Raw genomic sequence first — 15,228 nt, forward strand, 5'->3', positions numbered from 1 at the left:
AAAGTATTCTCCAATAGAATCACGCTAAATATCAATGACTGCTTTAGTTATCCCAGAGGGTATTTCTGTCAGGTTAGGCTCCTGACCAAGACATCTATTGGTAGAGCTGGCCAAGTAATCAGGTTTTCCAGTGAGTTTGTAGGAACAACGCCCCACCTCCACAGACAACATGCACTGCCCTTGAGAGCTGCACATGAATGACGGCGGTTTGCAGAGCTTGCAGACACACGTTATGGAAATTACACACGCCAGCCACCGTAACAGCGTTCGACTCCAGGTTTCCGCTGTATCAATAAGCCAAAAAGAGATTCTTCTATAAAGTCCTTTTTATTAATAGCGCTACAGCTCGAACTGGGTGCCTCCAAAGAGGGACTTCAAACAAAGACATCCCTGGGCAATTATATCCTTACAATCTAAATTCCCCACCCACGATGCAACAGTTTGGACCAGTAGTAATATTAGGGTCTGGGGTCTTCCCGTTCTTCCCAGGGTCCTTTCATTGTCACTAGGCGGGCCATTTCTTTTCTTATCTCTAAGACTGCAGCTTCTGTTGATGAACATAGCTTCAACATATCTAGGTGAAGGGTCACAGTTTGCAGCCTAAGGCTTCAGCAAATTTAGCTATTAATGCTAAGCATTTTATATATAATAATATATATAAATAATGCTAAGTTTTTATATAAGTAGTATACCAAATTGCACAACACACACCACCAGTGAAAACTGTTTGGTGCCAAACAAAATCTGGCTTTAGATTTCACCATCGGAGGCCTAAACAGCCAAAAACTTCAGCACAAATGCTCCAAGACAGTGCAGCCCATGCCATCAAAAAGAATTAAATTAATTTTTCCTATGGCTTTTCTCTGGCTTTTAGTCAAATTGGGGGCTACTCATATTCAATAAACTCCCTACCATTTGTCTATACAAACTGGAAAATTTCTCTAGTACTTTCTTTTCATTATGAGACTTTTTATAGATTTCATAAACTGGATGCCATAAACTTATAGATTCACTTATAGATGTCATAAACTGACATGTCATAAAATTAATCCTGTGAACAGAAGCACTCTCCTTGCCAAGCAAGGAACAACTGACACTCTTCTAACCCGGTTCACAAGCCATAGGCAGATCCCTCTCTTTTGGCTATGCAGGAGGAGACTTTATACAATGGATGCAAAATAGAGGCACGCACACAGGTACTCGTTACATACAAGGAGGCATGTCCACTAACCGATGGGGGAAGAGTCCTTCTGCCAAGTTGCATCAGCCGCTCGTGCCTTAGGGCTCCTCAGAGTCCTCAAGAGAGGACCATCTTAGAGGTCTCAAGAGGTCCAAAGCAGCATAACAACCTCTAGCCTCTTGAGGATCCATCAGTAAAATACAGCTCAGGCAACCCATGCATCTCACCTGTAATACCAGAAAGCAAACCACGGGGCCAGACTGCAAGACCCCAACCAGTCTCAGAACCACAGCTTATCATCTTCATCCTAGGCAATGTATAAAAAGTAAGAGCATCACTGAATGGTGTTATAAGGGCACTCATTTCTGACCTCTCTTCTTGTCTCTGCATACGTGGCTACATATTTTGTAAACATGTACGTGTGAGCACCATATGAATATCTGAACATCTACTAAAATAACAGCACACTGCCTAAATGTGCCATTTCTTCTGCAGAAAAAGGGAGTTAGGGGTATTTTGTTCACTTCAGAAAAGGTAAAAATTGAGTTTAATGAAAAATGCAAAAGAAATCACAACTAATTCAAACGTATAAAATATTTGTACCATATTTGACCATGTAAAACTAACAGGTACTTTACAAACAGCTTGTTAGAACAGAATATAAACTACTCTTGAACCAGAAATGGCAAAAAGATTATAAGAGAACAGCACATCTGATGCGACAGTCTGAAGAGAGACAACAAAGCCATGTGTAAATGTCAGACAAGGAGTAAAAATGTCTGTTGCTTACTTGCCTTTAACACAGATACTACTTCAGTGTCTGCATATATCTTCAGAACATGTTTCATAATCCTGGCATCACAGTTTATAGAGACTGCAAAGAAAGGAAAGGAAAAACTAGACACCAAGCTGAGGTAAGAATCTTTTGGCAGAGATCCCAAAACATCTCAACCAGAAAAAAAATCTAACCTTATTTGGAAAAAACACAGAATTTTACTCAAACGGTATTTGTATTGCCACTTTTTATTGGGGGGTGTGTGTGTGTGTGTGTGTGTGTGTACATGAAAAACAAGCTTTCAGAAATATATTAATATATGCAAAATAAGATAAATATTTTAAAAAACTATTAGGAAAACGCTAATTTTAAACCTAAAAATTGCTTGGACAAGTTGGCTTTTATTTCACATTTGCTGTGCACAGTGTATTTTATGTCTTCTTCCAGTGAGATTCTGTTGTAATCTGCTTTTACTTATGTGGAATCACACATAAACCAGTATTATTAAGAGGTAAATATAGAAGATGCCAAAGAATTACAAGGATAAAAAACATATGCCGAGATCACTGTCACCTTTAGAAGTGAAACACACAGCCCTCAAGGAGAGCAGATAAACAGATACTGAACTCCATGGGAAGCTGAGAAGGAGGAGGGAGTTACAGGCTTGCTATACAACTATAAAACCAAAAACTTTATAAGAGATCGAGTACTCCGAATTAGATCTTGGGCTATCAGCTATAAACAGGTACTTGTGCACTGTAAACAATGTGAAAGGTAAATCCCACTTGCTTTGTTCAAACAGTCCAATTTTAAATCATTGGGTGGCTAAAAGAAGTATAGGATGATGTGTTTTCCCTGTATGATTTTTAAGATTCAGTTTCCTTGTATATGACTACTACCTATCAGTGGAACAGAGTTATGGAAAACCTACTGTGCTTATTAAGCTTCAGGTGTTCAGAATACATAACAAAAATGCCCCAAAATAAGAAACCAGTTTGGTTTTCCCAATAATGAACTCCTAATCCTTCACAATGGAGGCCATCCATATTCCACTCAGGAAGATATGACTTACTCCATATATTAAATCTCTTTTTTTTTTTTTTTTTTTAAAGTCATTGGGTAAAAGCATATATTTATAATGATAAACACAAAATTTAAAAATGGGATATTTTAAGCTCTGCCTTTAAAGAAAGTCACTCACTTCGTCTTGTTCTAAAGCCAATGTTCCTCTAGGGATGAACTTGGAGCCCTCTCACTAAGTTGCAGCCAACCCTTCCTGCCCAGGGAGGCTAACAGGGAACCAGACGGGCCATTCAGACTGGAGCTCAAGTTGCCAGAGGTTCTTACCTGGCAACTTCTGCGCCATTGGGCCCAATGACTAAAGCATCAATGAACAAAAGATTTCATGTAATAATTGTAGTGCCTGTTATTTTGTGCCACTAATGCTTTTTTTATTATTATTATTATTATTATTAAATAAACTATTGCAAAATCAATGTCATGCAAACATGTTGAAGAGTTCAAGGCTCCATCATACCTGGTCACCAGACTGGAAGAAATACAAAGGGTACAAGCTGCAAAACGGAATAATTCTAGTCACACAGCATTTTCACCACTAAGGTTTTGGTATTGACAGCCTTTTTTTTTTAAACAAGCGATTCAATATACCGCATCCAGTTGCTACAAACTACTACAACAGAAAAACTAAGGTATGTCATACCAAGGCTGTAGCTGCTAAGCATTACCAGGAATGGAAATTTTCAGATGTTCCACTTATAAAAAGGTTGACTTGTAAGTATCATGTAAACTTTCTTTTCATACGCTAGCTGTGAACTTCAGTGGCTCAAGTGAAAGCCACAGCTCTGCATCTTTGATAAGGTGTTGGTTATTCAATGCATTAACAACTGTTTCTGTTGGTCTCTTCTTGTTCTGAACCTTCCATTAAATGAGGATGTATACATTAGCAGAGGAGATTATGTTCACCCCAATGTAAATGATCCATTTACTAGTCTTTTTTCCTAATAAGATTAATCTTTATTTGCAATGAAAACTATATATTTGTATTTGAAGAAAGAAAGAAGTCTGTTATCTGCCTAGCAGTGTGGCAGCCTCACATGAGACCCGCAAGGTTGGAATAAGAATTTTTACTCCGTTGCCAACATCAGTACTCTCCTGAAGCAAGCAAGCACTAATCTTCCTTCACATCAGTTGTAACAGACACAATTTAAAAAGTATCATATAATAAAGAATATAATTTCAGTGTACAGCCTTTCTTTTTTAGTCCTTCTTTATGCATCAAATTGAAGAGACAACTCAAGTTCTCCCCTTTTTCATAGGCCACATTTAAAGAGGTAAGACAACTTATACTAGTCCAGAAAATCACCAGTGCCGAGATGATCACAGTGAACTTCATGACTCTCTTCAGCATTTCCCCCACACTTTGGGCAACAGGGAATGGAGCATTAGTGTTACTGAAATAAAGGCATGAAACTGCATGTGAAGCCTAAGGGAGTCTTTTTCCCTTTTCAAATATACTCCATACAGCACGTGTTTGATGAATACTAATTAAGTATAGTAGAAGCATTTAATTTGTAGTAATGAACTTCAAAGGCAAGCTCCAACTCCCTAGTCCTCAATCAGAGTAGGCTCTTGTTAAGGTCAAGAGAAACACTGCAAGGATCAGACTGGACTAATGAATTTCAGCATAATCAAAATATTTGCCTTTCTGTGCATGTGTGTTTGTGTGTGCCTGCACACCCACACATATATATATACACAACATATGTTAATCACACACATAACATATATATAACTTATGCTAATCATAGCTGTGTGGGGTGGTTTTTTTGAGAAATAAAGATCGCATCCAAAACTTGCTGGTGTTACTAATGATGAAAATATTATGTACTGGCAGAAGTTCTACAGATGCAACAAACTGAACTATATATTTGAATGGGAAGAGGGAAATCAACAGGATATGAAACATCATGGCCACCAGGGAATGCAACTTTCTCAGCAGCACGCTGTTCTTGAAGTCCATTAACACACAATTAGCAGATTTTCAGTAGGGCACTATAAAACTAAGATGTAATGCAGAGTCATTATAAACATGAAGAGCTGGCACTGACCTGCCTGCTCTAGACATGACAGATAGGGCAGCCCCCACCTCTGCAACTGGGACAAAGCAACTAGATCTCTACTTGCAGAGATATAATCAACACTGTAATTGAGGGCAGAGGGAGAGAGGCAGACTTGCTTCTCGTTTGGGCAATACAGAGTTTACCACACCTGTTATACATCAGTGACGCAGGCCTGCCTACTTCTTTTAATTTACTGCTTTTCCGTAGATAAGAACATAAAAATATAATATGACACAAAAGGTCAAGTAAACCATCAAATGTAAGGTAAGCCATTTTCAATGAAGTGGCACAGTTACAGCATATCAGCACTTTACAATGTCAAATTAAATGAGTCTTGGATTGGCCTCCTTAGTTAATGACCTTTCACCTCTGTCTCACACTCGAGTTATAGAAAAGACTACTAATTAAATGAACAACATTATAATGGTGTGAGCCCTCCTGTTTTTGCCTGCCCTCAGGATTTGCACAGCAGTAGGAAGACTGTGAGGTTTGTAACGTGGAGGTGTGGATTCCTTGCTCACACCCCGTTGTTTAAACGACAGCCCAATTTGTATATATCTGCTATACAGTGCAGAATACCTTCACGTCCACATCCCGCAGCTACCAGCAATAACACCATCTTCTATACATCTCTTCAGTAATTACAATAGCAATGAAAACAGTATTGCAAATATGGAAGGCTTTAACAACACAAACACCAATTTTTTGCAACTGGAGAAATCACAAAAAAAGGAGGATTAAAAGAATCCAAAACAATGCAGGTACATTGTTCTTTGTAGCTGACACAAACAAGCAATAAATTGCTGCTCTAGGCAGTGAAGCACTGATCTTACCGCTCCTGTCGATGTTCTTCAACTATCATAGAATCGTTTAGGTTGGAAAAGACCTTTAAGATCATCAAGTCCAACCATTAACATCCTGCAGCCAACCCTCCTCTCTCCAGTTCATTCTTTTGAAGAACGTTCCCCCTCCACTTTATGTTATTCCTACAACTGCCAGCTGCACCAGTCCTTATTTGAACTGACGACACATACACATACCTAAAATAACTCATACTGGAAACACTATTAAGAATGCTTTGGGGCAGCATCCATGAACATTTTCATCACCGCAATCAGCAGGTGCTAGTTCAAGTAAACATTCAATTTTCTACCCTCCTAAGATGATGCTGAAATAGGGCAAAAAAAGAAGCAGTAACTGTAGGTTTATATACTAAGAAGAGAAAATGTATGGTGCAACACCAGACACTGCAGAGGTGGCAGTCGAGCTGTATTCAGATGAGTGAGCTATATAATAGTGGTGTTTTGCTAAATTAAAAAAAAGACTAGAATTGTTATTTAGTTGTTCCAGGCAAACACTGAGACAATAATAATTTTCTCATGTATGTCCAATTACAACACTGTAGATATTCCCTGCCTCCCCAAATTCCATGCAAAGTTATTGTTAGTATATTTTTGCCTAGCCCAATAACAAACACAGTTATTCATAATAAACACAGTCATTTACTGGAGCAAAAGGTGTTAACACTATGCAGGACACACATTTGGGTAGAAAGCACCTCATATGGGCACAGTATTTGTTGATACTGCTTTACAAGCAACTTGTTTCCTTTTACCTGAATGGAGAAGAACGAGCATGCTTACTGAGTTATCTTTTTAGTTAATAGATGCAGGCACAATTGCAATTCTAAACGGCAGAAAGCAAGCAGTCTCTCCTATTGACTCTTCCCAAATGATTTTATCTCAGTCTTCAGGCTGAGGCCGTTCTGCCTCTCAGCCTTGCAGAAGCTTGGACAACTGCAAAGCCTGGACAACTGCAAAGTGCTCAAGAGTTCATGACTCAGCCCACATACTTGAGGAATCACAAGGTATCTGCGGAGAGGAAGAACAACTCTCTTCCATTATTAGAAAATGCAAGAAGTAATTTATTTCCCACCAGCAGTTGTCAGCAGAAATCCTGAAGAAGATGCAAAGGCCTTTATGCTCCAGAACTGAGTGGAACCCTATGACTTTTTCTGCTCTGACTTTTCATCTAAGGGAGACACCTTTTATGAAGACCAAGTCAATTCCTTCTCAAGCAGGGGCAGGAATGCTTTGGGACCTCCTCTCTAGGTAACAACAGCAATTTCATAGGGAAAGGACTGCAGTCCCTAGAGGGAGAGTGCCAGTCTTTAGGGACAACACATGGTAATGGCACTAAGCAGCCTCCAAAGCACTTGCAGTTTGCTGGTGCTCCTCCAGAGCACTTTACACACCAAGCAGTTTTACCCACTAGTGGTACTGAGTTTTCCCCCCCATAAGCCTTTAGATCAGATTTTGATCAAAAGGTTTCTTACTCAACAGATATTCTCCAAAGGCACAAAGAAAAATAATCACTAGAAATAGCTAGGCATTTCACAATATAGAAGTAGCTTCAAGACGGGACTTACACCGTGCATGCCAGTGGCACAGCAGAGCCAAGTAACAACAGTGAATGACAGCAAAATGAAACACGACAGTCATTAAAAAATCTGGTAGAAATATCAGCATGATTTCTAGTGAAAACAACTGACGGGAGAGGGCTAGTGAATGTTATAAAGAGTATACATAGAGTTTGGGTGCATCTTGTATGTTGGATATAAAGCTCTTGGTTCATACATATTACTTACATAGAGTCTGATTAATATTTTACCAATGACATACCAGTATATTTATTACAGATGGTAACACCCTCAGTATTTGTGAAAATAAATACTTATAAATCAAATGTAATAAAATATTTAGACTCCTCACACTGAAATTTTTATTGTCATTTAGCCAGCATACAGTTTGTTCTGCAGCAGAGCGAACCAGGACACTTCCAACACATCAGCAAATGATCACTTCAATAAATCCAGTAGCCTACTGCCACCAAAAGGAAAAGAGTGGAATTACTCCAGATGTAAAAACTTTTATTACCAGTGGAACTAATACAGTAAATTAAACTTATGTAAGGAGGAGACAAATATAGTATTTTAATCAGGACAAAGAAGTCTTTGAAAACCAAAAAAAGCTAAGGGTGAGAATTTGCAAAAGCTGATCACCCCAGTTTCTCAATGTTCTGAAAGCTTATGGGATAGGAGGCTGGGAAGTATGAAGGCAGAGGGTTAAAAAAAAAAAAAAAAAAAAACGGTTGATAGAAGAACGTTGAAAGAGTACAGCTCTCCAGGGCCAGCCTTCCTAGGGCTTTGTTCTACCTTCCAGGATATTCCACACAAGAAAAGAAATGAGATTTAAAAAAAAAAAAAAAAAAGAGAGAAAGTAAATCTCACTAGAGGTAAATGTAAAAATAAATTCAGCATTTTAGAAAGAGGTGAGATGATTCACGCATGTTCAGCAGATCTATGGGCAGAAAAGGAAACAGCTGTAAGAAGAAGATCATCACAACATCTTTTATAAATACAAAACCAGGACTACTCTATACACAAACCAGGGGAAAAGAAACATTTAAATGCTTATTGCTGCAGTAAATATACACTTTTGTGGCCCTTACTCATCTCCATACTTTTCACAGGTGCCATGCTTTGCACAGGCGGAATGCAGGAGGGTACAGAGAGGTCCTTCACCTTATTTATGCTCAGCTCTAATAGAGGCAAGTGGTTGATTTACGGTACAGATCCAATTACTACTTAGAAGACATGAAGTACTACAGCAATGAAGTCACAAGGGCAATTAATCTCTGCTTCTAACCATCAAGAAGACAGGTGTCAGCAAAAAAAATCCTCAAGAGACAGGAATGAGGCATTATTCATCCCATCCAATTTAGGTGCTTACATTCCCTATAAAGTCAACAGAAGACAAGACATCTAACCTTTTCCACATTGACCATACAACAGACCTGGATTTCTAAATGAGGTATCTGAAAATAAACAGTATGGCCACCTCCCAAAAGAATATATTTGGTGCAGTCAGGTGTTATCATCAACAGAGACATAAAAGTTACCTGTTGTCTTCTGAACTTCAGGTGCAGATCACTGCACACAATGGAAATGGCTGCATAAACAAGTACTCTGACTTTCTGTTGCTATTCTGCTGTTTGCCCCCCTTCCTCCACCACCCAGAGGAAGGAAAAACTAAAACCACAAAAAGATAACACAAACATTGCCGTTAATATTTCAATAATGCAGATTTTTCAGAACAAATTAAATATCAAAACTGGAATAAATTTGCTCAGAAATTCATGTGACAATTGACAAGGAAAGGAAAACACAGATCTTTGAGTGAAGCTTGCTCCTGCAGGTGCTGGGGAGACACCAGACACGCGTGTCCAAAGACTAAGATGCTATAAGCAGAGGAACACTTTCCTTTGCTGTTATCAGCAAATACAATATAACACCAAAAAACCCCACATTTAAATTCACAGAGATACTAAAAGTATTCCAGGCAACTCTCTGAAGTATGCACATATGTGTTTTGCAGTTCTTAGCTGCTTAAAGATTTAGTTAAGCAACTTTTAGGGCCAAAACAACTTTCCCCTCCCCCTCCCCCATCACATCGTTCAAACAAAAGGAAACAGCTCACACCATACCTCTGTGTGATGGCTTCAGACAAGTCAGTTTATACAAGAGACAGAGATTTGTAGGCTAGCTGTGAGAACTGAAAAGGAGGTACCACAAATAATACCTAGGACAGTGGATTTTTCCACTAGGTAGATGGAGGGAGGGGAAAATAAGTTTAAGCCTCTCTACTTCCAAAGCACAACTCTGTTAACAACCTTGCCCCCCTATACTGGGAGGTGTGAAAGAGAGCGAGCCCTCAAAATGACCAGAAAGCCAAGGGATTTTTTAGGATGCTCTGTAACAGAGATCCTGAAAGTATCCACAGGACTTAGGTGTCACTTCCTTTAAGTCACCTACTAGAAATAAGCACCCCAAAATCCATGCATACTTGACATGAAGTTGTAACTGTACAAAGTAGTTTGTGTATCGCTTAGCTCAAAACTTCAACTCTGAAGTGTGTTGAACTGCATAAACTTTGGTTATTTCCCAGGAATTTCATCCATAAGGAGAAGAGAAGAGTGGTGGCCATGAAGACCATGAGACACCCCTGATAACAGTGAGATACTAATTTACATTGGAAGGTGTGACCTCCAAGACCACAGATGTTACCGGTTTTGGTTCTTAAAGCAAGCAGCACACGGGGAATGTGATGTCATCTCCCCAACATACTGCCATCTTCCTAAGCCATATGCCTATATGACAACAATGGGTAAAAATCCAATAATTTTAATAATCTGTGTTTTCTGGGGCTTGAATTAACATTATGTCCAGAATATGACATCTCAAGATGAAAAAAGAAAAAAAAAACCCACAGACCAAAGAGCCTTAAGTCCTGCAAGAATCAATCTTTATGATTCAGCTTTTATTCCAGGCTTTTCAGGGCATCATATGAATCTGATCATTAAAGGAACAATGGACCCTCCATAAAAGCAGAAAATGAGTGCCAGCCTCCTCATCAAATTCAAAATCTGTCAACTACATTTGCCTACCTAAGTTTCTCTAGCTATTTCCTCTGGACGTAGCACTGTCTTTTCTTCTGGCCTCAAACACATCATATTGGATGAGCAGCTGTCACATTTCCATGATGGCTAAAGAACTAGCCATTTCTGCAAATAGAAAAAGCAAAGCCTATATAGAGTTTGGAGAGTATTCATATAAAGTTCTTATTTATCTAAAGTTACTGTACTCCAGTACTGCTTTGAAATAAGTAGAAAAATACTACCTGTTGTTTGCCAGGTACCTGCCAAACTTATTTCTCAGAGGTAAGTCAAAAGCACCTCAGAAAAAAGCACTAGGAAAAACAGGTGAGCCAAAGAAAAAAAAAAAAAAAAAGGGATATAACCATCAGGTCTGAAAAATTAGTATCAGAACAGGGGAGAATGGGTACCCACGGTAAAATTTGGCTTAGGATTTAGAGAGGAAACTAATTTTAAAAATAAAACTGAAAAACAAATCAAGAATTGAACAGGAATCTATAGCAAAGTGTTGAAATATCAGCCAGAATACACAGGGCAGGGGTGAGAAGGTAGGGAGTATCAGTTTCTTTTTCTAAAAGGATATGATACAGCAGAAAGCCATCTTCCCCACCCCCCCCCATCCCCCGCCAGTGATACCATCAGGTAGAACTCAAAGCATTCTGGCTTTTAGCCATGGATTCAGACACTGATCCTCACTGGGCTTTCGCTCCTGAGCTCTGGTAACGCAGGTCACCATTACCTCATGAGACAGAGCAGAGAACAGGCGGTGTGTCCAATTCTGAGAAACTCTAGTTCACTGCTGGATACATCAACAGCCATTGATTTCAGGTTACTTCGGTATGCCAGCAAAATAGCTTGCAACTGATGAAAGAGCACACATGCCTTCCCGCTCCCCTTCACTCCTGGCTATGCAGTCCCAACTGCCTCCTTTAACCATCTCTGACGCCCGTCACATCTTTTCATGAGACAATTTAAACTCAAGACCTTCGCAGTTAATTCTCTTTTTCTTCCTCCCTTTGAGTTATTCGGTAATCCGACAGAAAACTGTCAGCTCACAGAGTGGTCCAGAAAGCACTGTAGTTGTCAAAAGGTAAAGAGTGGCAGTGGATGGTGCAAAAGGAGCAAGCCCCCCCCCGGCTTTTTGGCAAGCGCATACTTCCCAGCTGGCATAGTGCACCTTGCAGAACCCGCGGCAGACCTGACTGCTCTGCCCACAAAGGCGGCTCTCTTCAGGCTTGAGCAACTATAAAGAAATGTCAAACTGAAGTGGTACGTTTCACATATGCAGTTCCTTCTGCGATCCACAAAGAGGGAGGCTGCCGCTAACAGCACTCTGGGCACAGCATAATTATGAGAGACAAGACTGTGTTATGAGACGTGAAACTGTTCTCTGCTGAATCTGGTGACGCTGCCCTTAACGATTGGGTCATTTAAAGCAGCAGTTACCTGTTCATCTGCTGGGCTAACGTGCATGTTTGCACTAACACGCTGACTCCAGACACAGAAGCAGCAATATGAAGAAAAGAAGGACCTTTTACAGTTTGTTTTTTTTTTAAAGCACATACATGCTTACTTTTGACCTTGTAACAGATAAGAACACAGATAAAACCAAGCAAAGCCAATTCCTTTTCAAATTTCTGATTTTTTTTAATCATACAGACTAACACAAGGTAATCCCAAAGATTCTTTAGAGGACAGTAATTTAAAAGACGTTGTTTTGCAAAACAGATTAATGATCTTCAGCGATACGAACAGCATACAGTAAAAATAATGTGTAGCAACAGGGAAACCACAGAAAGCAAACGTACTGCAGTTTTACTCGTATGTAAAAAAAGGACACTTTAGAAAGGGAAAAAGACAACATAAAAAGCTCACTGCTAAATACAGGGGTTTGGGCATGAAAAATGATGCAGCCAAAACTATGCTACTGCATTTAGTTATATTTTTTCCTCACATGAGCGTACCAAAAAACTACCGACCAAAGTGCATAAACCCTGCAGAAGAGCCGCGGCTTTAACCAGCAGGTGGCAGCGGCCACCCGAATATTCTGCACCTGGAGGCTCCCTGTGCCACATCGAGCTGCTACTCCGCGCTTTTTCTCCCTGCACGGAGGGCAAAAAAATGCATTCCGGAGAGAAATACCTTCTCCTCTCTTACGCATAAAGTAAAATCTGTTTGCTATTTAAACTAGCTTGCTTCATAACTGGTGACGCTTTTCCCAAAATACAGTTTTTTTCCTGTAAGAAATCTGTATTTTGAGTAGTAGCTCTTCTCGGAAGGTTCTCACGTAGCAGCACTTATTTCCGTGAGCATAAAACCCCAGAGCCCTCTCTCAGGCTTCACAGCGCAGGGGCCCGACGGGCTCCCGCGTCCGAGGGGAGGCAGGAGGAGAGCCCGACCCCCGCCCGGCCGCGGCTCCCCGCCGAGCCGCGCGTTCACGGCGCGACGCCCGGTAAGGGACGAAGCCAAAGGCTACGCGGGCTGCTGGTACGGCAGGGCCGTGCTCAGGGCCTTGTCCCGGCACCGGCCCTGCACCAGAAGCGCCCGGTACAGCTCAGCCCCACGCTGCCGGCGGGCGGCTTCACGGCCGCGGCAGCACGCACGGCCGCCCCCACCTCCCACCTCCTTGTGCGGGGGGGGCGCGCCAGACAGCCAGAGCCAGCGGCGCCGACGAAGTGGCTTTCCCCAGGGCAGCCCCCCCAGACCGGAGCCCCGTCCCCCGCGCCCGCCCCGGCCGGTACCTGGAGGAGGCCGCCCATCTTGGCGCGCAGGGCGCGGAACTCCTCCGGCGGCGCCTCGGGGTAGAGCTGCCCGCGCAGCAGCTCCTCCGTGATATCCGCGTTGCCGTAGTAGGCGGCCTGGGCGATGCCGCTGAGGAGCGCGCTCAGCGGCTTGGAGCCCTCGGGCGGCGGCTGCGGCGGCTGCTCCGGCGCCGCCATCGCGGAGAGGGCGGAGCCGCCGCCGCCGCCCGCGGCCCCCCCGGTACGGCGGCCGCGCAGGGACCGGCCGTGCCGCGCTCGCCCCGGGGCTGCGCCCGCGAGCGTGGCGGGCTGCCGCACGGGGGCGAGCGGGAGCGCGCTCGTAGCAACCTCATCCCAACTGTCCGGTACCAAAAAAAGCTGTGGCTCCACCATCCAGACGAATTTTATTTAACACAAATGTTTAGGCACATACCACCGAGGAATTGTACATTTATTATCAACACAGGTGATGACAACCGTAATGACACGCATCAACACAGAGCCTTCACTGACCAGGATTCTTCCATTCCCCGACGACTTCATGCAATGTTTCAAAGGTACCTGTGATTTAAAAAAAAGAAAAAAAAAAAAAACCAAACCCAAACACATTAAAAACCCAACCAAAACCCAATCCCATTAACCAGAACCAAACAGGAATGACCTGACCACATACATTAAATTTCTGCTTTCTAAACTGTTTCTTCAAGAAAAAGTACTTGGATATTTTAAGGAAACTTCCATAGGCTTTGCTCACTGTCCCTTCGCCGTAAGATGCAGGGTAGACCACAAAATACAGGGACAGTTAAGAAAAAGGTACTAACAAAAATCAAGTGTTTTCTCTGTGCACCATTCTATACAAGTTTAAATATAAAAAAATATTAAAATGCTTTGTATGTACAAGCATATGCAGTCACAAAAGAGACTGTGTGCTCTCAAAAGAGACATCTACAACAAATTTTCTTCTGCTAGTAATACAGTGGTATCATATACCACCTGATCTCAACTATTTAAGCCCTTCATAGTTGCACTCTTTATGACGTACAAGAAATCACATGTTGCTCGAAAATAGAAAACACAAGTTTATGATCAACATGATCTGTTCTGCCTAGTGCTTTTTTCTGCATCTTGTTGTAAGTAGAGAACAGGCAAAGAACTGCTGCAAGCTGTCCTTGTCTGATGGGGATCACAGCATACGCCTCAAAGCTAGAGGTACAGGAAGAATTAACAGTATGCTCATCTAGAAGTTTCTTCCACTCTCTCCATTCATTTGGACAATATTTAAAATGTCCTTTCTCTCCCGTCGTATTTAGATTAAACAGCATCTTTAGGAGCTTTAAAGAATCTGGAGATACAGGAGAGTTTCTTTCAATCACTAGAAATGAAGATATAGTCTGAGAAATGTAACTCCATTTGGGTACAGAGTCTTCACTGCATGGCTGACCCTTCTGAGACTCAAAACTCTGATGAGCACAGTTCACTGGTGCTCACATTTAAAGAGAAAAGGGAGCAGGGTAGTAACTCCTCATGGCTTATCCGCACCACCACAGACTATGAAGTAAAATTTCTATCACTCCGGTTTAAAGTTCTGAAGATACTGTTCCTTGATGACATGCTTTCTTCTGCCGCAAGCTGACATACATCATTAAGTCCTAATGAGCAATGCTGGTTTACTGACTTAGGTTGAGGTACAAAGACAAATTTGTTCTTGTAATTGCTTTTTCTTCTCAGATCTCAGCCTACTCAGTGCCTTGCATGAAGATGGCAAAAAATCTGATGAAAAGTCCGTATTTTGACTTCAAAAACAGTATAAAATTATTCAGAATGCACATGGCAGCAACCAGTAACCTGTGGCTTTAAGAATATTATTTATTTGTTTTTGTAAATAACCTCATTTTTAAA

The 15,228-nt window shown here is 41.3% G+C and overlaps 1 protein-coding gene across 1 annotated transcript in view; it reads right to left on the reverse strand.

Moving 5' to 3' along the window:
• COMMD1 (copper metabolism domain containing 1) overlaps positions 1–13,527 on the reverse strand; it is an 83,298-nt gene extending 69,771 nt beyond the window's left edge. The window contains exon 1 of the mRNA XM_075708110.1: positions 13,330–13,527. Within this exon, the coding sequence (XP_075564225.1) occupies positions 13,330–13,527 (198 nt within the window). The remainder of the gene's footprint in view (positions 1–13,329) is intronic.
• Between the last annotated feature and the right edge of the window lie 1,701 nt (positions 13,528–15,228).

Source organism: Pelecanus crispus, chromosome 3, assembly GCF_030463565.1.
Source record: "Pelecanus crispus isolate bPelCri1 chromosome 3, bPelCri1.pri, whole genome shotgun sequence".
Taxonomy (NCBI): domain Eukaryota; kingdom Metazoa; phylum Chordata; class Aves; order Pelecaniformes; family Pelecanidae; genus Pelecanus; species Pelecanus crispus.